We start from the raw sequence: 23267 nt of genomic DNA on the forward strand, positions 1-23267 counted from the left end.
TGGTAAAGACAAGCCAGGAACTATAGACCGGTGAGCCTGACCTCGGTGGTAGGCAAGTTGTTGGAGGGAATCCTGAGGGACAGGTTGTACTTGTATTTGGAAAGGCAAGGACTGATTCGAATAGTCAACATGGCTTTGTGCGTGGGAAATCATGTCTCTCAAACTTGGAGTTTTTTGAAGAAGTAACAAAGAAAATTGAGGGCAGAGCAGTAGATTTGATGTATATGGACTTCAGTAAGACGTTCGACAAGGTTCCCCATGGGAGACTGATAAGCAAGGTTAGGTCTTATGGAATACAGGGAGAACTAGCCATTTGGATACAGAACTGGCTCAAAGGTAGAAGATAGAGGGTGGTGATGGAGGGTTGTTTTTCAGTCTGGAGGCCTGTGACCAGAGGAGTGGCAGAAGGATCGGTGCTTCCTGATGAAGGGCTTATGCCCGAAACGTCGAATTTCCTATTCCTTGGATGCTGCCTAACCTGCTGTGCTTTAACCAGCAACACATTTTCAACTGTGATCTCCAGCATCTGCAGACCTCATTTTTTACCCTCTACTTTTTGTCATTTACATAAATGATTTGGATGCGAGCATAAGAGGTACAGTCAGTAAGTTTGCAGATGACACCAAAATTGAAGGTGTAGTGGACAGCGAAGAGGGTTACCTCCGATTACAACAGGATCTGGACCAGATAGGCCAATGGGCTGAGAAGTGGCAGATGGAGTTTAATTCAGATAAATGTGAGGTGCTGCATTTTGGAAAAGCAAATCCTAGCAGGACTTATACACTTAATGGTAAGGTCCTAGGGAGTGTTGCTGAACAGAGACCTTGGAGTGCAGGTTCATAGCTCTTTGAAAGTGAAATCGCAGGTAGATAGGATAGTGAAGGCAGCATTTGGTATGCTTTCCTTTATTGGTCAGCGTATTGAGGACAGGAGTTGTGAGGTCATGTTGCGGCTGTACAGGACATTGGTTAGGCTACTGTTGGAATACTGTGTGCAGGTCTGGTCCCCTTCCTATCGGAAAGATTTTGTGAAACTTGAAAGGGTTCACAAAAGATTTACAAGGATGTTGCCAGGGTTGGAGGATCTGAGCAACAGGGAGAGGCTGAACAGGCTGGGGCTGTTTTCCCTGGAGTGTCGGAGGCTGAGGAGTGACCTTCTAGAGGTTTACAAAATCATGAGGGGCATGGATAGGATAAATAGACAGTCCTTTCCCTGGGGTCGGGGAGTCCAGAACTAGAGAGGATAGGTTTAGGGTGAGAGGGGAAAGATATAAAAGAGACCTAAGGGGCAACTTTTTCACGCAGAGGATGGTACGTGTATGGAATGAGCTGCTAGCGGACGTGGTGGAGGCTGGTACAATTGTACCATTTAGGAGGCATTTGGATGGGTATATGAATAGGAAGGGTTTGGAGGAATATGGGCCGGGTACTGGCAGGTGGGACTAGATTGGATTAGGATATCTTGTCGGCATGGACGGGTTGGACCGAAGGGTCTGTTTCCATGCTGTACATCTCTGTGACTCTAAATCCTTAATTTCACACTTTACACAAATTCTGTCTGTTTTGGGGTTTCAAGATTGGTTCATATGCTTTTGCAAATCTGTTGGGGGAGACAAAATGAAATATTTTGCGATCCAAAATAATGAGTTAGTTTTTTGCCCGAGAAATGCAAAGGATCAGAAGTACTCATCATAATAATTTTCACAACAATTTTTGATTCCTGCATTTCTCATCTCTTACGCAACATGCGTTTTCAATTACTTTTGCTGCACCTGACAAGAAAGAACACATGGAGTCGAGAAGTTGGCTTTTGCTGGTACAAATGTGTATAGGAAATTGTCCCTAACCCAGAACACATCTTGTCAGCCTTTGCATTGGGCTGCTGAGATGCAGACACTTGCTGGGCATCCTCCTGCAGCTCACTACTGATGAGGTTTGCAATTTTTAGATTATTGACAGCAGCTCTAGTTCTGGTGGGGGTGGAGGGAGGAGTTTGGGAATGGGGTCAAGTGGGAGTTGTGAATCTGGAAGGAGCAGCTTCCATTATCACATACAGGAAAGTACAGTTTACAACACTGAACCTTGTTAACTGATGGTTGGTAGCAGTCCTGCTGATTATGCAGCATATATACCACAATATACATGACTGACAAACCTAATGGATTAAGAGGATATCATAAGTACACTGTTTCTCTCTTCACCCCCCCCCCCCCCCCCCCCCCGCTTGCTTATATTATAGAATCTTGACCATTAAACTCCTTTTTTTAAAAAAAATGGTTTGACAGTGTTGTGGGTGTTCCTCTTCTGGGTCAGAATCTATGCATAAACGAAGTCTGCCATACTGCATGCTTTTGTTCCCCTTTTTTATACCTGAGATGGATACAGCATTATCAGATTTCTTGGCCACCGTGCAGCTGCTACTTTTAAAAGCCTGCAGCTGCTGAAAGAGCTAGATGCAGACCAAATGTGGGAAAAGATTGAAATAGAAGGAGGAGCAATACTGAGTCAGCAGTAGTGAGAGCTCTCAAGAGTCTGATATATTTCTATGAATATTCTATACAGGCAGTAAAAGAATTTGCAGGCTAGCATTTCCATTTTGCTGAATAATTATCCAGTGTTGGAAACTGTAATGAATTTGTGAAGTTGTCCCATTGCAAGCACCCAAGTACTTCCTGATTTAAGAGCTGCTGGAACTACCAACTCCTCCGTTTGTACCATAGTAGAAAGAAAGATTGATTTGCAACTTGATGCTGACTTGCGTGACCTCAGGATATCCCGGAACATTCTACAGCCAAAGTAGTACTTTTGAAGTATAGTGACTATTAAACTATAGAAAATTGCACAGACCACTTGCATTCAGCAAGGTCATACAAAGCTTCACAATGTAAAAATGGCCAGCTAATCTGACTTTCAGTGATGTTGATTTGAGGGATAAATGTTAGTCAGCATATAGGAGAATACCTTCTTGATAGTGTCAGGGGATCATTGAGAGGGTCTGTATCATTTGCATTTCTCGCACTGCCATCTTGCTTTACATCTAGCAACAAACTAGATTGTGGTCTGGTATTCAGGAGAAGAGTGATTAGAGGAAGATGTATTTTGTATGCAGTCAGTGTAGACTTCATCTTTCCATGTTATGGAAAAGATGAAATAGTTGGAAGAGGCAGGAAAGCAGTGTGCCAACCATGCTGTGTACTCCCGTGATGTGAATGACATTGCTCCTAGATAACATTCAAGTGGTAAAATATTGGAGATGCCAGAAACCTAAAATAATAACATGAAGTTCTGGTGAAAGTCAGCAGAACTGCCTGTCTTTGGAGGGAGAAATCAAGTTAACATTTTGAGTGTAGTATGATTCCTCTTCAGAACACCATGACAATATTCATGCTGAGATTGATCAAGTCTTGCTGAATGCAGACATGGACTGTTTTATTATATGTTGAGCTGTGAATGGGACTAAAGACTCAGTAACTACCTATTTGTCATTACAATGAGAGAATTTAAATATTTTAGTTTAAGGTTGGGTCACGGGACTGAACACTGCTTTCTGATATCTAGAGATAAACAATTGACCTTTTAAAGGTCAATTTTGTCTATTCTCCTCGACCGTTAATCCACTGTCTATGGCCACCAGCATTCTGGTTAGAGAATTGATCAGAAAGAGATACATCTGTGTAGTTTCTTTGTCAGATCTGTCCCTAAATCATTATTCAACAGTCAGTCAGGTCACGAGCCATGTGCCCTTTGTTGTATGCAAGCAAGAAGCTGTGTTTTTCTAATTATAATAATGAGTATTGTAACTTGCAGTGAAAGCTGTGGGAAGATGTATAGATTTGCTCAAAGTTTGGAATGATTTTGATAATGGGGAGAAACTGTTTGCCTGGGAGGAGGATGAATAACCAGAGCACACATTGAGAAATTACGAAGAAGTAAAGGGGTGAATTTTATTTTTACAATCTGGAATGAGCTGGCTGAAACAATGATAGAATAGTGATCAGGGATCATCCCAGGCCTTGAATGATGTGGGCTTTGAGAATTGTGAGAAGTCAATCAAGACCTTTCTTGATGGAGTGAGCTAATGGGTGTAGTGTACTTCTGTGTTGATTAGCATGTTAATGTAGCCAGGAAGCTTGTCAACAGTAGCTATGAGTCAAGTGGTAGATATGTTTCTATATGGCATCATGCTGTGAATTGCATTCCTGTCATGTACACACATGGCAAACATGCCTTAAAGTCTAAGGGTTATAGTCATCAGTTAAGTGAGACACCCCTCCGTCAGAGGGCTCCAACACAGTAAGGCAATGTCAGCCTTCTCTCTCTGTTCCAACCACCGCCACTCCCCCCCCGCCCCCCCAAAAAAAACAAAATACACTTATTAACCAAGAAGCCTGGGCACAGTTATTCAACTGGTCAGGGCTGTTATACTCAGGATATTCTTCACTATTGGGCGAGTAGTCAGGAACCTGTTCCAAGCTACTGTCTTTCCTCAAGCTTTGAATATTATATCCAAGTTTCATCTTGCAGGTACTTTTTTAATCAACCTGTACAGGGATGTTATGGCACATCTATGGAGCTAATGGGACTTTTTTTTTAAAGATATTTTTATTAGGAAATTAATATTTTGACAGATTTACAAAAGTAAACAGAACTTTCAAGCACAAACATTAATATAAAAATAGATCTTAAATATATAATCATCAAAATTCAAAGGAATGATACTAAAGAAGAAAGAAAAACAATGAAACTCAGTTAACTACTAATCTAATCCGCAATTATCCAGAGTGTATAGTTGAGTCACTTACATCCTTCAAACAAGAGAAAATGTTCTCTAATACACTCATAACAGTATAATAAAAAAACTATTTCCAAACAATAAGAACAAAAAAAATAAAACATGTTTGAATGGAGATCCTCCCCCTTGTTCTCAGGGGGCCTTACTTCCTTTCTAAAGGTCCACCATATCCTCTCCCAAACAGTGTCCCACCCTTGACCCGGGCGCTCCTTAATAGGATTTAGATATAATACCGAGCTAGAGTTAACAGTAAGCGCCCCACCCCCACCCCTCCCCACCCATACCTGAGTATATCTGATAGCATCAATGCCACGTACAAACACACATAACTGTAATTTGTTGGAGTTGTAATTTTATAGTTAAGTATAATAACATAAAATAGCAAGGGAAGACAACCCTGCTCCCAGAAGCAAAAGTAAAGTAGAGTAAAGTATCCATTTCTCCCCACGGAGTGTGGAAGAGGCAAGCCAACATAAATTGTCTCTTACGATTTATTTAAACGAGTCTAAAAGTTCCTTAGCCTCTTCTGGTGATCTAAAATTATACTCGGATCCTTCGTGGTTAAAGCATAACGTCGCTGGGTAGCGTAAGGTGTATTGAATATTTAAGTTCCTTAGACATTTCTTCACCTCATCAAATGCCTTCCTCCTTCGTGCCAAAGCCGGGGAGAAGTCCTGAAATAACATAATCTTGGATCCTTCATGAATCATAGCTTTAGGATCCTTTCCAAGCTTTCTGGAGGCGTCCAGGAGTATCTGCCTCTCCCTATAACTCTGCAGCCGGAACAGGACCGGGCGTGGGTGCTGGTTTGGGCCAGATCCGCGTACTGCGACCCGGTAGGCCCACTCCACCCTTACCCGGTCAGTTTCAGCCTCCAGGTTTAAAAGCTGGGGCAGCCATCGCTCCAGAAATACTACTAACTGTCCCTTCTCCTCTTGTTCAGGGAGGCCCAGAAGACGGATATTCTTTCTCCGATTTCTATTATCCAGGTCATCCATGTAGATTTCAAAGGCCCGGACTCTCTGCTCCAGAGCTCGCACCTGTTCTGCAGCTGTTTGTGCTGCAGCCTCGGAGGTCGTGGCCTTTAGCTCCGCCCCCTCCACTCGGCCCTGTAATTCCTCGAGAGCCTGGCTGTGCTTTTGTAACTTTTCTTCGAATGAGTTCCATCTCTGTCTGGATTCTACAATGAAATTGACGAGTGTCGTTTCCAGCCTGGCAATCATCTCTTCAAGGCCTGTTTTTACATCAGCTGCAGCCGGAGGAGGAGAGGAGGGTGGGGGAGGGGTCTTTGTTTTCTGAGAGCTGCGGGATCCCTTTGGTTTACTCATTATCCACTTAATATTAAACTGCTTAAATATAATAGTAAACAGCTAATTAAGGTTAGAAATTTTTTTTGGGTGGTTTGGTAAGTGTGGTGGGGGTGAGTAACTCACTTTACCCAGGTTTTGGGAAGAGCACTGTAAACTCAGACTTGCTGAGTCGCCGCCATCTTGGATCTCAACTCGCTAATGGGACTTAAACCCAGATTATCTGGCTCAGAGGTAGGGATATTAACATAGCACCATGAGCCTTTCAGCTGTACTTCTAACCTAAGCTTGAGGAGAGAAGTACTGGTGACTATTCTACCTTGGGTTGGACGGAGATCCAGCGCAGGGATTTTTTAAGCTCCTTTGTGGACTAGAAAGAGCAGGAGTAATTCCAGCTATTTCTCATGTCAGCATCTGCCATTTGATTTCCCAATCCAGGTGTATATGGAAGCTGCACGAATAAAGTAAGTTAGCAATTGGTTCTGTGGTTACTATCATTTGTGTGATATTTCATAGCAGCAAATGTTGATCAGGCCTTTCAGCAATGAGTTTAAGGAAATGATAGAAAAATCATAGAAGATGTGACATTTTAAAAAAATATTTAGACACTACCTTAGAACTGTACAATTTAACTTGGCCTAGATTCAGCAATTATTAGACCAAAACCACCTACAAATTTTGCTTTGTGCCACCTTAGCTATAGGTTTACTTCCCAAACATTCAGGAAGCTTATTTTTTGAGTTTCATACCTTTTTACCTAAAGTAAAGTATTGTGAAAATATTGGCTTGTTGCTGATTCACTAACCTGGTTCACTTTCTTTTGTTTGAAAGGATGATCAAGTGGTTCTTCAGTGCACTACGACCATTGTCAAAGCACAGATTAAGCTCTGCCTTTCTGCTGAAGGATTTGGAAATCGGCTTTGCTTCCTTGAAGCTACATCAAATGCAAAGGTATTTCATTCTCTAAAATAAACATACTTATCCTGAAATTTTCCCCAGTGCATAATTGCAGTTTTTTGGCTGCAGTTCCGAAATGTTGACACTGCTTTCTCTTCACCGATACTGCCTGACCTGCTGAGTTTTTCCAGTAATGTCTAATTTTGTTTCTGATTTCCAGCATCTGCAGTTTGGTTTTAGTATTAGAACAGGGTGGCACTTCTTTTTTTCCCAAGAAGAAATTATTAATTTATCCTGGGCCTATGCCAATCATACCATGTGAATTTCCTCAATTATGCAACTGCAAAATATGGCTACCAAAACCACAATTAGCTCATTGCTATAATTCCATCCCACACAAATTTCCACTGTGTGTTCTGAATAGGTGCATGTTCATGTAGAAAATTTTAATTGTACTTGGACCCAAAGTTACTATTCATTTCTTAATTTTTTTGTGATGATTTCTGTTTCTATTTCTTTTTCTTTTTCTCTTTACCAAGTTCTGCAGTTTTTCTACATTTTTAAATCATTTATAGTTTCCATATCTGGTGACAGGCTAGTCACCAATATCCAGTACAAACCCATAACTCCCACAGTTATTTAGACGATACATCCTCACACCCCACATTGTGTAAAGACTCCTGCATTCCTTTCTTTCAATTTCTCTACCTCTGTTACATCTATTCTGATAATGCCAGCTTCTCCAATGGACCTTTTTGAAATGTCCATCTTCCTCAACCAAAGATCCTCCACTACCATGGTAGACAAGGCTGTTGGACCCATCTCGCACACTTCTGTCCTTGCCCCTTCTCTTCCATTCCCTCCCACAACATCTATAGGGTTCCCCTCATCCTCACTTGCCACTCCACCAGAATCCACATCTGAACGATCATTAGCTGCCTTTTCTATTACCTCAGTGGGATGCCACCACCGTAACTGTTCCCCTCCCCTCTCTCTAGTCAGCCTTCCGTCGGGACCATTCCCTCCAGGTCATCTTGGCCTACCCCTCCTCCACTCCCAACAGCTCCCCACACCCCCAAGGCATCTTCCAACTTGCAGAAGGTGCAACACCTGCCTCTTTATTTCCTCCTCCCTCAATCCAAGGCACTAGATACACCTTCCAGGTGAAGCAGCGATTTTACCTGCACTTCACTCAATCTAGTCTACTGTATCTGTTGCTTACAATATGGTTTCTCTACATTGGAGAGGCAAAACGCAGACTGAGTGGTTACTTTGCAAAACGCCTATGTTCTGTCTGCAGAAATGACCCAAAGCATCCAGTTGCCTTTCGCTTCAACACACCACCGTATTCCCTGACCAACGTTTCTATGAACTCCAGCAAAGCTCAGCACAAGATGGAAGAACAGCATCTTCTTTTCCACTTGAGGACCTGCACAACTGAAAATCTAGTTCAATAATGTTTAGGGCCTGAGCACTTTCTTCCATATCCTTCTCCCAACCCCAACATACTAGGTGTTGTCACCACATGGGCTGTTACCACAACCAATCCATTGTTAGCTACAAATCGTCCTCATTAGCAGCTATTGATTCTCCCAGGCTGGCCATTATCTATACCTTTTGCCCAATTGTTGTTCTTTCTCTCTCACTAGGCTTCATCTCTTCCAATCGTTTACTCCTTCACCCCTCTCCTCACTTCATCTTCAGTATTATGCTAAACGTTTCCTAGCTGCAATTAGCTTTGAAGAGGGTTCACTGAACTGAAAAGTTAACTCTGCTTTCTCTGAAGAGCTGCTCTCAGACCTGCTGACTTTCTCCAACAATGTCCTTTTTTACCCTCCCCTGCCCCATTCGTCACCGTTTTTTAGATCACAGAACAAGATTGAATGTGTTACTATTACCAATTTTAACACTCTTATACTGAAGATTTTTTTTAAAAGCAAAGATGTTGCCTCCTGGGGATATCTGGTCAGCATGGACGAGTTGGACTGAAGGGTCTGTTTCTGTGCTGTACATATCTATGACTCTATGATAATTGCTTTTGAGATACAGTTTGGATGAGAAAATACCATTATCTGGAACTGAAGGACAAAGAGAACAATTGTGAATTTACATTATAACACCATGGTTGAGTCTGAAGTACCTGAAATTACTTTTGCTGTTTTCCATGACAACTAGAATTAAAATTCAGGCTTGTTTGGCTGAATGTGGGACACTCATTACTGAAAAGTGGAACAAAAGAAGAACATTCATAACAGTCTATGAAAAGATACTGGCATAATGTAGGTTTTCCCAAAAGAATCTCAAATGTAGATTACCTAAACTCTCATGCTTCCAAGGATCTTAGGAACATAGGAGCAAGTCGGTCTATCTATCTTAGCACGCAATAAGGCCATTGCTGAACTTCTACATAAACAACCTTCCCACTGTATGACTACAACCCTTGATTCTTTGTTATAGAAGTTTATGGAATAGAATAAGGCCTTTTGGCCCATCTAGTCTGCACTGGTCAAAAACAAGCACCCAACTATTTTAATCCCACTTTCAGCACTTGGCACATAACTGTATGCCTTGACAACATAAGTATGTATCTAAATACTGCTAAACTGTTATGAGGGTTTCTGCATCTACCAATCTTACACCCACCACTGAGTGGAGGAAAAAATGTCCTCCTATCCTTTCTAAACCTCCTGCCCCTTACTATAAATCATGACCCCAGTCATAGATCCCTCCATTAAGCGGGGGGAGGGGAAGAGAGAGAGAGAGAGTTCCTTTTCTGTGTATCCTATCTGTGCCTCTCATAATTTAACGCTTCTCAATTACGGTGGCATGGTGGCTCAGTGGTTAGCACTGCTACATGAGTGCCAGGGGACCCGCATTCCAACCCAGCCTTGGGTGACTGTCTGTCTGGAGTTGGCATGTTCCCGAGCCTGCACGGATTTCCTCCTACGTTCAGAGATGTGCAGGTTAGGTGGATTGGCCATGATAAATATGGGATTGTGGGGTTACTGGGATCAGGTAGGGGACTGGGATTTAAGTGGGATGCTTTTTAGAGGGTTGATGTAGACTCTGGTCCAAATGGCCACCCTCAGCCCTGTAAGGGTTCTGTGTTGCCCCCTCAGTCTCCTCAGCTCCAAGAAAAGCAACCCAATCTATTCACTTTGTAATTAAAGCCCTGTAGTCCAGGCAAGTCATGGTAAATCTCCTCCACACCCCCTCCAGTGTAATCACAACCTTCCTATCATGTGGATTCAGAACTCTAGCTGTGGCCTAACCAACATTGCATACAGTTCCAGCATAACCTCCCTGCTGTTAAACTCTAAGCCTGGGCTACTAAAGGCAAGTATCCCATATGTCATCTTAACCACCTTATCTACCTGTCCCGCAAAAGGAACTGACTGACTTGCATACCAAAGTCCCTCTGACGCTCTGTGCATCTAAGGGTCCTAACGGTCGGCATGTATTCCCTTGCCTTGTTCTTTTCTGTTCAAGTGCACCACTTCTCAGTTATCCAGATTGAATTCCATTTGCCATTGATCAGTCCATCTGACCAGTATGTTTGTATCCTCCTGTAAACTTAAGGCTATCATCCTCACTATGTACAACCCCACCAATTTTTGTATCATCTACAAACCTACTGATCAATGCTTCTACATTTTATGAAATTGTTTATATATAATCACAAATAACAAGGGCCCCAACACTGATCGCTGCCAAAAAAAACTCACTGGACACACCTCTCAACCAGCACCCTCTACTTCCTGCCACTCAGTGAATTTTGGATCCAATTAGCTAAATTTCCTTGGATCCATCGGCTTTTACCTTTGCTAAGTCTCCCTTCTGGGACTTTATCAGCAGCCTTGCTGACACCCAAGTATACAACAGTGAATGCATTTCCATTATCTCCACACCTGGTCACCTCTTTGAAAAATTCAATCAAGTTAGTTAGACAAGGCAAAATCATGCTGACTGTTCATCATTAATTCTTGCTTCTCTAGATGCAGATTAATTCCTTCCCTCAAACTTGCTTCCAATAGTTTCCCCATCAGTGAGGTTAGACTAGCCTACGGCTTCCTGGTTTTCCCCTTGTTCCCTTCTTGAATAAAATGGCTGTTCTCCAGTCATCTGGCAGTGCTTGTGGCCCTGGAGGAATTGAAATTAATTACCAGAGCCCCTGCCAATTCCTTCCTTGCTTCACACAACAGCTTGCGGTACATTTCATTTAGCCTTTGAGATTCATCTACTTTTAAGCTTGCCAAACCACTCCTAAACTCCTTTTTGTCGATGCTACTTTCTTTCAGGATATCACAGTCCTTCTCACTGGTTTCTGTACCCTCCCTCTCATCAGTGAGCACCAGCACAAAATAGTAAGTTAAGACCCTACCAGCTCCACCACTCTTTACTATTGTCATCATTGGTGGACCAAACTCTCTTCCTCGTTATCCATTTATCCTTAAATTCTGGAAAAATAAAATAAGATTTTCCTTTATTTCACCTTGTTGTTCTTGTGTGACTCCTTTTGGTTCCCTACCTTCCTTTTTAAGGTTCCCCTGCACACTCTGTACTCCCCCAGGGCTTCTACTATTTTGAGAACTCCGTATCAGCCATAAGTCTCTTTTTTTTCTTCCCCCTCTTCACCCAATTCTGTCTATTCTTTGTTATCCAGGGATCACATGATTTGTTGGTCGCACCCTTTGTCTTTCTTGGAACTTGTACCCTCCCTGTTTCCCTTCTTGAATGCATCCCACTATCCTGACACTAACTGACCTAAAAAAAAAGTATCATCTCTTGCTCTGCTCTGGTCAAATTGTAAACCCCCCCCCCCCAAGTTCAGAAGTTTAGTTTCAGCCCCAACCTTGTCCTTTGCCATATCAACCTTGAACATAATGGAGCTTTGATTGCTGTCTGCAAAATACTTCAACATAAACTTAAGCCCAGGTCCATCCGCCATGAGAACAGTCTTTTACATTGCTTAAAAAGCTCTCTTGAATGCATCTTAAGAATTTTATTCCCTCTAAACCTTTCACACGATGACAACCTCAGTTAAAATTGGGGAAGGTGAAATCCCCTACTGTAACTACCCTTTGTTTTACACTTGCCTAAAATTTGCTTACACATCTGTTCTTTCTCTCTGACTGTTGGGGCTCTATAATACTGCTTTTTTTGGTTTTTAAGTTCTGCGTGCATGCAACATTTGAAGAGCGTTGTAAGATTTCTTCCTTCTGTACAGCTGTAATTGATTCTCTGATCAACAGTGTTATTCCTTCCTCTTCTACCTCTTTACCTGTTAATGCTTGAAGACTCTATGAATTGACCAACTGGAGTTATAGAATCATAGTAATTTACATTACAGAAGAGACTAATTCAGCCCATTGATTCCCTCCTCCAAGTGAAGCAATCCAGTCAGTCTTATCTCCCTACATGATCCCTGTAAGTCTATTACATGTGCCCATCCAATTCCTTTTGAAGTCTTTGTTTCCCCTGTCACACGCTAGTGGGCAGCAAGTCCCTGTTTGAAACCACTTGCTGCATTGGGAAAAAATGTCTTGCTGCATTTTCCCTGGCATCTCTTTAATTAAATCTTTGTACACCATTCTATGTACCACCAGCTAATGGGAAGAGGCTTTCCTTGGCTGGAAGGTTCTGATATATTTACTTTACGCATAGTGGCAGACCCATAATGTTCACACAATTCCTTCTCTTTCCCCTTGCCAGCACTGCAAATTGGAAAGTCTACAGAATCTGACGTCTAAATACTTTACATGCACCACATCCAACCGACACTCTCATTTGTTTGGCCGAACTGGTCCTCACCCTTAACAATTTCTCCTTTGAATCCCCTCTCTTCCTCCAGACCAAAGGGGTAGCCATGGGCACACATATGGGCCCCAGCTATGCCTGTCTCTTTGTTGGCTATGTAGAACAGTTGATCTTCCGTAATTACACCGGTACCACTCCCTACCTCTTCCTCCGCTACATTGATGACTGCATTGGCACCACCTCGTGCTCCCGCGAGGAGGTTGAGCAATTCATCAACTTCACCAACACATTCCACCCTGACCTTAAATTTACCTGGACCATCTCTGACACCTCCCTCCCCTTCCTGGATCTCTCCATCTCCATTAATGACGACCGACTTGACACTGACATTTTTTACAAACCCACCGACTCCCGCAGCTACCTGGATTACACCTCTTCCCACCCTATCTCTTGCAAAATTGCCATCCCGTATTCCCAATTCCTCCGCCTCTGCCGTATCTGCTCCCAGGAGGACCAGTTCCACCATAGAACACACCAGATGGCCTCCTCCTTTAGAGACCACAATTTCCCTTCCCACGTGGTTAAAGATGCCCTCCAACGCATCTCGTCCACATCCTGCACCTCTGCCCTCAGATCCCATCCCTCCAACCGTAACAAGGACAGAACACCCTACAAACCTTCGCATAAACCAAATCATCCGCTGACATTTCTGCCACCTTCAAAAAACCCCACCACCAGGGATATATTTCCCTCCCCGCCTTCTGCAAAGACCGTTCCCTCCGTGACTACCTGGTCAGGTCCACGCCCCCCCCCCCATGACCCATCCTCCCATCCTGGCACTTACCCCTGCCACTGCAGGAACTGTAAAACCTGTGCCCACACCTCCTCCCTCACCTCTATCCAAGGCCCTAAAGGAGCCTTCCACATCCATCAAAGTTTTACCTGCACATCCACTAATATCATTTATTGTATTCGTTGCTTCCGATGCGGTCTCCTCTACATTGGGGAGACTGGGCGCCTCCTAGCAGAGCGCTTTAGGGAACATCTCCGAGACACCCGCACCAATCAACCACACCGCCCCGTGGCCCAACATTTTAACTCCCCCTCCCACTCTGCCGAGGACCTGGAGGTCCTGGGCCTCCTTCACCGCCAGTCCCTCACCACCAGACGCCTGGAAGAAGAACGCCTCATCTTCCACCTCGGAACACTTCAACCCCAGGGCATCAATGTGGACTTCAACAGTTTCCCCATTTCCCCTTGCCCCACCTCACCCTAGTTCCAAACTTCCAGCCCAGCACTGTCCCCATGACTTGTTTGGACTTGTCCGACCTGCCAACTCCTTTTCCACCTATCCACTCCACCCTCTCCTCCCTGACCTATCACCTTCATCTCCTCTCCCAATCACCCATTGTACTCTATGCAACTCTCTCCCCACCCCACCCTGCTCTAGCTTATCTCTCCATGCTTCCAGCTCACTGCCTTTATTCCTGATGAAGGGCTTTTGCCCGAAACGTCAATTTCGCTACTCGCAGGATGCTGCCTGAACTGCTGTGCTCTTCCAGCACCACTGATCCAGAATCTGGTTTCCAGCATCTGCAGTCATTGTTTTTACCACATCCTACCCTGCCTGAGCAGCCAGCTTCTTGTAACAATGTTGCCTCAGAGACTGAGGCTTGCACTGCAGTCCGGCCGACAAGATAGGTCCTTTTTCAAAGAGGTCAAGGCAGTTCAATTCCACTGCTTTCGATGGCCACCTCTGCCCCAATCTGTCGTCTCGATCATTCCCAAATTGAGAGAAGTCTTGGCCCATCCCCTATTCAACGAGAAAGCATGCTGCTCTTGTTGCCCGCTGAAAACAGTTAATTGCAGTGAAGGCATGCAGAAGCTCTAAAGTGATTGTTAAGGCCCTTAATTGGTCAATTAATTGGCAGTGGGGAAGGAGGGTGAGCTAATACTTCCTGCCCAAAACCTCGTGCCTGTGGTGGCAGGTATCTTTCAAATGGCAATCTACTTGATTATTTTCCCAACCCACCATTTCTCTGGAGGGGAAGATTCCACTGCCCACCATCCTTTTTGGTGGGGTGGGGTGGGGTGGGGGAGGGAGAATCTGCCATTTCCTGCTTTTTGTCTTTAAGCCAATGTTTTATCCGTTTGGTTTAGTACTCTGATTATGTTGCAAGACATTAATGCTGTATATCTACTTGCATAAATTCTATTCACACTAGTCACAAAACATTAATTTTTTTTAATCAATTGGAATCCACTTTGAAAACTTTAGTCAGTGTTTTTAAGTGGACTTCATTTGTACACTGGATTGCCATTTTGGTTTTATTTTATGTAAACTTAGGGATATTATGTTTTTAAATATTTACATTTTGCATATTTCATACAAGTGACCAAAGCTGATCCAAGTGAACAGATTGATATATAGAAGATATTAATCAGGTAGTTTAAACCTATTGAGGTACATCTTTAGTATGTTTGTTTGTTGTTTGTTTGTTCTCTCTCCATCATTAGAGCAGGGGTGATGCAGTCCTCATGTGATTCAGCTTTGTTCTGTTTTGTTTTGAGGTAGCTACCATGTCACATGTTTGCAAGTTCTTCTGTAGTGTAATACTGCCACCAAAATTTCAGTTGTATGCTAAATCAACTTATTAGAGATTTGATTTTTTTATGTAAGCAAATACACTTAAAATACACCTGTAATTCAAAAAAAACAAAATCTTCTCAATAACATTCTTGACAGTATGCAAAATTATATGAATGGAGTTTAGGTGTTTTACCCATTGTGCTTTTCCCACAGTAATTGGCATGCTCCAGTTTGACCATGGAAGATTTTATAAAAGTATGAAAGCAAGATAAGGAATAAATGTCTTTAAAGATCCAAATTATTGTTAATTTTATGCAACTTACCTGACAATCATGGAATTGAATCTCCATTAAAATGAGTGGTGTAAAGTACAGTAGACTCACAGTTCCTTTCTATTTGCAGAATGTGCCACCAGACCTTGCAATTTGCAGCTTTGTGCTGGAGCAGTCACTCTCTGTGCGAGCCCTGCAAGAGATGTTGGCCAACACAGTTGAAAAGGGCAATGAGGTAGGTTTGCAAAATAAAGCTTTGGATGGGGTAAAATCAAATTTGTTAACCATTTTAACTCCGTGCCAATTTATATGGAACATGTCTTGCTCTGAATCAGCAATTTTGAGTTGTCTTGAAGCTATTAAAATTATTAAGACTATAGAACTTGATTTTGAGGTTACCTAAATTAAAATGAGCATTAATAAAATACATTAGATATATAATTTAGTTGTGAGATAATGTGCCTAACCTTGATGGTCTATAGTTGTAATACTGATTGTAAGAATTATAAACAAGACTTGCAGTGGGTACCATTTTGAGATAAAACTTCATAATGTTCTTAATAGTTCCAAATTTTTATTTTATTCTCTGATTTAGTTACTGAATTTCGATACTATAATCAAATGATGGTGTATGCTCGATGAGTGACAAAATTGAAGAATTTACAAATTAGTTTTATCTGCTTGGCATTAGCTGCCCCATCTATGAGCAATGTGATTCCTGAAATTGATTAATTTGAGTTCTTTTAATGTCGGAAGGAAGGGACATTATGGATTTTATTGAATAATTTCCTACATGTACAGTTTAGCAGGATAGTCTTAAACTAAAACAACTTCACTACTGTGATTATGGATTTAGGACTATATTCACGTTATCTTCTGTTTGCCCCATTATTTGTGGAGCCCTGATCACCTCTGACATTTCAATTAAATTGTGTTTGAAGGCATGCTTGAAACTGAATACAATGTTTCTTTTTGCCCAGGAAACATTTGTATTCAACACTATTATTTTCCTGTAATGTTGAAATATTTTGATTTTGTATGTGTCCAATTAGGATAAAATAGATTACTGTAGTTACTTTGTTTGAATATTTAGTACAGCCTACTTTATTAATTCATTTGTATATCCAACAGCTTTTCTATTCCAGCACCTGATTGAGGTGCAAGATCCTTGGGCAAAATTAGAAATCCTGATGGTAAATTGAATGCAATGTCACTTTTTTCATAATGCAATACCTGCTAATTGCTACCCTTCAATTCCAGTTCTAATATTATGAACTCCAGATGTATTACAGAAAAATTGTATAACAAAAGGCAAATAACCAGGAAACAGATGGGAGAATGATTTATGAGAGAAGACTATTTTGGGAGATGACATTGGTAAAATGTATGTGAGATATTCAACAGTAGCTTAGTATTTCACATATTAAATAGAAATGAGGAGGGAAAGATGTATTATTTCTTTGTTTAATCAATATTGATGTCATTAGTGAATGGTCTCAATAACATGTAAAAGTAATAAATGTCAACTTTATCTTCTGTAATAAGTTGGTATTAAAGGTATAATGTGTTTTTCAAACCCATGATTTCCTAATTATTTTAAAACTATAGATTAAAGACATCTGAAATTTTGTAAATTTCTCGCTTATGAACTATTTATATGAAATATTCTTATGGTGCATCAAAGAGCAAAATGAAAAATTGAAGGTTTTAAAGGTTTTTCACTCATTTAGCTTAACTTTTTCATTCTCTATTCTGCACGTGATATGTGATTTATAGCCTGGCTTGTTGGGTTGCAGAGAAACCATATATTGAGCAGGCACATGATATTGCGGATGAGTGGGTCTGGATGGTTCATTCATTCCTGCAACATGATAGCTAGCTTCTCATTCTGTAGGTTCTTTGCTGTTAGTTGTAGACATTTATGCGCTAGAAGTTGAAGATTTTGTTTCCAGTTTCTCTTATAGATACAAATAGAATAATTAGATTTTATTTCAAAATATTAGCCCAGATATTTTCAGGTTCCCCAGATTATTGTTTTTGTTGGGGCAAAGTGCAGATGTATATCAACACTGTGGAAATCCAGTAGCTGACTGGAATTGCCCAAGAATTCTGATCTGACAATTCCCCTGAAAAATTGAAGGTTTTAAAGGTTTTTCACTCATTTAGCTTAATAGTTGTTCAGGAAAGGTTAGCCCACTCTAACTCCTGGACAACTATTAAGCAACACTTCTGATTCACCACTGACTTTGACTCTCCCTGACCTGATTCTTCAATCTGCCCGAAGCACTCAAGCATTTATCTGATAACCTCCATCCACTTGGCACCCCACCTATCTGTTCCACCCTATTTACACTTTGCTTATATACTCATCCCTCCACAGTAACTGTCAAAAGTGAGTGTGGGCTTTGAGAGTATAGAATACAGCATTTATTGCTTTTAAAATGGATGTGGCTTTGCAATGGTCATCTCCACTGCTAGCAGCAAGGTTTCCTGGACTGTTCTGTGTTATTTTGGAACAGGAAGTTTCTGTCCAAGAATGTTCAGAATAAATTTGATCCAAAATAAGTGTTTAATGTTTTATCAGATCAGCATTGTAAATAGGATTTCTGGCAATGACTGGAATTTCTGTGCTATTCTACATATGAACAGAGTATTTACGGTCAACGATTCTTAAACAAGTGATTCAGTTGAGTCCATTCTCAAGTGCGAATTTAAAGCTTATATTGTGTGCAAAAAGTATTCTTCAATTGTGCTTGGACAATTTATTTGTTCACATCAAAGCAAATAAAATATCTGTATGCTTGGGTGAGTAGCACTGTAGCTTTTTAAATGTCTACAGTATGCAATCAACCATTCCAAAATGCTGATGCACACAATTAATTATTCCAAACATTTCTAGTCAACCCCACATGCTTCTGCAAAGCATTAAATTTGCCCGCAGTTCAAAAAGTTCACTTAGAAAAGATGGCCGCACTGTTACACGTATGTCCGAAGATAGGATAAGAAGCACAGTGAGGCTCAGGAATCTCCAGTTGTGCTTTGAAGATTGTTCACTGCTGGCAAATACCTCAGTCAGTACGAAGGCCTGGCTTGAGTCAGACTATGCCAAAGCAGTGCTGAGAAACCTCTTGCATTCATTGAAATAGATTAGTACTAAGAGCACACTAGCAGTAAGATGTTGCTAAATCATCCTGAGATATTTAGACAAATTAACTTTAACTTTAATCCCACTTAAAGAATTGATTATTTGTCATTAACCCAGGAATTACCTTAAACAATGGCCTTGGAATTTATTAATTATTAAATGACCCTTAGAATATCTTTTGTCATGAACCTGATGGAAATCAGACCCCTTATTCCATGAACATTCAGTCTCTAGGATGGTTACTGCTAGACTGTGACCACTGTCTTAAGATGAAAGAAATTCGCACCAGGTTCATCAATGAACAAGAAAACCATTTATTTATTATAACAAATGTATCCTGTAACATGGCAGAGTAGATTATTAATTGCTAACGCAAACTTAAACTATACCCCATTAATATCAAACACACATGCATTTATTCACACAAGAGGAACACAAAATCAGTCTTTTTAAGACTATAACAACTGGAAAGTATGGTCCAAAAAGGACATCCATTTCATTGATTCAAAGTTCAATCAAAAAGGGAAATGAGGTGACTTTTCTCAGCTTTTTAAGAAAAGGTTTTGCCATTGATATCACACTTTTATTAACTGTGGCAATCCTCAATTTGGAAGTTAGTCAATTAAACTGATGTCCTGGTTTAGATTTAAAGTCTGGTGGTGTTTATTTTTGTTTCTTTTCACAAAGTCTTTGAGTATTATCTCCTTTTCAATTTTAAAAACAGATTTTGTTTGTGGACTGTTTGTTTCTCTTGGTGACCAACTACCATTTACAACCAGTCCAAAATCCGATGCTGAGCAGTTGCTCATTCTTCCAAAGGCACCTAGTGTTACATATCACAAAGAAGTATCAAAATCTAGCTTCCAACAAATACGTTTTCTGGCTAAACAACAAGTTTTAGGACTCTTGCAGATTATCTTCTCCAAAATTGATCATTAAAAATTACAAAGATGTGAGCTGGAATTTGTGGGCTGAAGATGACTGGGAAACAGGTTGTAGTAAAAGGTAAAGAAGAGGCCAAATAAGTTGTTTTTTGAGGCCAGGCCTGGAGTCTAATTGCAGGTTGAGTCTCGATCGAAAGAATTCTAACAGACACAGCGATCCTGGGAAGAGCATTATGTTTAAATAGATAGTAGAAGTCAAGGTCAGTGTATGGAAATTGCCTCCAAGTCAGGAAGAGATTCTGTGCTCAAGCAGATGGCAGTTGTTGCATGGCATTTGAGGCCTCTGGAAAAGGCTATCAGTTTATCAAGGCACAGTCATTATTGAAGTTTTTTTCTAGAACTATGTTTTCTGGGAAGGTGAACTTGGTTGCTGACAATACAGCATGAAGATTTGAAAGCTCCTTGCCTAAACTTGCACACCAGCTTTTGGTAGCACCGAGAGGAAAAAGCTGAATGCTGTGTTACCACCTGAGTGAACTGAAGACAACCTTGATCGATGGTTCCAGAAAAGCAACCAAGAAATCTACATCTATGCCTATGGCATCATGAAAGCCATTTAAGTAATCTGACCAATGTTGTTATTTTCTTTAATTTATCCCTTAACTGTTTCTTTGTATTTATCTGTCCTCTGTGCGAATGGAGTGGAAAACAATTTTTCAGGTTTAAAGCAAAGACATTAATTAGATTACAGTATTGTTTAATTTTTCTGTTATTGTGTATTTAATAAATTCTGTATTTTTGTTTATGATAAACCAGTTTCAGAAAATTAATTATTCATTAAGTTTGGGATTGGTTATTTGAAAATATGATCAGGAATCATTGGTGTTACTATTTGGTGTGTTGGGGTTAATGTTACTGTGCTGTGCACAAAGAGGTAGAAAAGCTGTCTGTTTTCATGTTGTAGCATCCCACAGTTCGACTTTTACTTTTTGAGTTGTTTTTAAAAATAATCCACACTTCAATTTTCTAGTTTGCATTTCCAAATAAAATATCTGTGGCTCTTACACCCGTCTCCGGAATATTGAGGCCTCTGCAGCTCCAAACCAATAAAATACTTGAAAACAATCTCCAACATTGTGTGGCTTGTGAGGATATATAACCCTTGTGTATTTACATTATAGTCATGTGCCCTACTTTATTTAGAGGCTTCTGAGTGGCTTCAGTTCACAGGCTGAGGAGGTAGATAAGAAGAATTTGAATTTTCATTGGCCATTCACAAGTTCAGGAAATCTTGAATAATTTTACAGTCAATAAGACAAATTTTTGAAGTACAACACGGTTAGGTAGAAAAGACTATCCACTTTCCAAATAATGTGAAGCAAAGTTTTGATTGTGTTCTGAAATGTGAAAAGGACTTTTTTAAAACCAAAGATTATGAAAAGGATTGCTTCACCTAATAAATGTAAATTACCAAACTCATTGTAAGTGCATTTACTTCGCATGTTCAGGAAGTTTCTCACAATCAGGAAGGAGATATCACTTCCGGAGGTAGGCATAGCCTGATTTTCTGGGATTTTGCAGCAACATGGAAATTCGATGTTGGGAGGGAAGAGATGCAGTTTGCTTGCTTTTTTGGCCCTGCTTGTAAGGTCTTTTAACAGCATAAATTTAAGCCCAGGATCAGGGACATAGCACAAAACAAACAAACACCCAGAGGGAAAGTTGCAAGTACATTGGTTGGTAATAGCTGCTATTTTGATTATCTTAGTTATTTTCAGATTAAAGGTGGGTAGCAGAAATATTTTACAGATTTTAAAAAGAAACTAAAAAAATGTAGGAAATCTAAGATAGAAAAAAACACATTTTAAGAACAAAGTAAATAACAGAGATGGAGGGCAAGGTGACATGTTGTTCCCGCATGATGTGGGAGCTGATAGACTCCATTACAGTTCATAGTGTTGGTTGACTGAGGAACTCTGGCTCAGACTTGATAAGCTATAGTCTGATCTTAGAACATCGATACATCAGGGAGGGACAGTGTAGCCTGGATGCTGCGTTTCAGGAGGCAGTCAGACCTCATGGATTAAGTACTTCAAATTTGGCCAGTGGTCTGGGAAAGGAGGGTATGATTATGAGCAAGGCAGTTAGTGGGATCCAGGAGGTAGTATTGCAGATCCCCTAGATTGTCTTAACAAGTTTGAGATTTTTTTTGCTCCCTGTATAACGAGATTAGGGGACCTTAGGCAGAATGAGCAAACTAGTCATAGTATCATGTTACAGGGAGCCATTTGAGTGGGTGGAGAAGAGAAATTATGTTATTATCATCTAGTCAGGGGACTAGCTGCTCTTCTCTGACCAGAATCAGTAGTCCCAAAGGTTGTGTTGTCTGCCTGATGCTTGGGAGAAAGTGAGGACTGGAGATCAGAGCTGAAAATGTGTTGCTGGAAAAGCACAGCAGGTCAGGCAGCATCAAAGAGCAGGAGAATCGACGTTTTGGGCATGAGCCCTTCTTCAGGAAGCATCTGCCTGATGCTTGGGTTCAGGATATCTTCGCTGGGTTGCAGGGGAGCTTGGAGTGGGAGGGGAAAGATCCAGTTGTCATGTCCCATGTAGGTACCAGCACTATTGGTTGAAAGAGGTTCTGCAGAGGGAATATGAGCAGTTAGGGGCTAAATTAAAATACAGAATCAGTAAAGGCCTGAGCCACATGCTAATTGGCACAGGGTCAACAAGATTAAAGGGATAAATGCGTGGTTCAGCGATTGGTGGGAGAAATGTGTTAAAGTTCATAGGATGGTTGACAATAGTATGGGGGGAAAGGAGGAAGCTGTTCTGATGGGATGGGCTCCACCTGAATCAATTTGGTACCAGAATTATGGCCAGTTGCAAATTAGGGTTGTATACAGGGATTCAACCCAAATAGGGGGCTGGATTCCATTGCATGGAGAATAAGAAACTCAAAGATAAACATTCAGATTGCAGGTTGTAATGGGGCTGACTATTATCAAGTACAGAGCAGAATGTATGAATGTCATTATTATACTAAGGAAACATAAAATTGTGGGAGAATTTGATATTAGAACAAATTTAAAGGCTTTGTATCTTAATGCATGAGCATTCGGAATAAGGTAGACAAACTGACAGTGCAAATTGAGTAAATGATTATGATTTCTGATTGTTATGGAAACATAGTTACAAGGAGGTCAAAACTGAGAACTAACATTTAAGGATATTTCATCTTTTGGAAAGACAAGACGGTTGGAAACGGCGCCTGGTAGCACTTGAGATGAAATGAGAACAGTTGTGAGAGATGTTCTAAGCTTGGATGACATATAGGTCGTACGGGCAAAGGTTAAAAAACAGCAAAGGAAAGAAGTTATTAGGAGGCGTATGCAAACCTCCCAAACAGTAGCCACTGTGGAGGAAACACCATACGTTAGCAAATAATAGGAACATGTATAAAGAATTGAGCAATAAATATGGGTGACTTTAATATTAGTGTTGATTAGTTTAATCAAATTGGAAATAGCAAAAGCCCTAAAGACACTGATAAATTCAGAATCCAGCAAAAGAGGATTAAGATTAGATTAGATTAGACTTACAGTGTGGAAACAGGCCCTTCGG

General features: G+C 40.9%; 1 protein-coding gene across 9 annotated transcripts in view; it reads left to right on the top strand.

Moving 5' to 3' along the window:
• The window catches only part of LOC132836584 (ryanodine receptor 1-like), a 402705-nt gene that overhangs the window by 41583 nt on the left and 337855 nt on the right, over positions 1-23267 (top strand). For all 9 annotated transcript variants that reach the window (XM_060855950.1, XM_060855954.1, XM_060855953.1 and 6 more), the window contains exons 2-3: positions 6930-7049; positions 15745-15849. In XM_060855950.1, the coding sequence (XP_060711933.1) occupies positions 6930-7049; positions 15745-15849 (225 nt within the window). The remainder of the gene's footprint in view (positions 1-6929; positions 7050-15744; positions 15850-23267) is intronic.

The sequence above is a fragment of the Hemiscyllium ocellatum genome, chromosome 47 (assembly GCF_020745735.1).
Source record: "Hemiscyllium ocellatum isolate sHemOce1 chromosome 47, sHemOce1.pat.X.cur, whole genome shotgun sequence".
In the NCBI taxonomy this organism is placed as follows: domain Eukaryota; kingdom Metazoa; phylum Chordata; class Chondrichthyes; order Orectolobiformes; family Hemiscylliidae; genus Hemiscyllium; species Hemiscyllium ocellatum.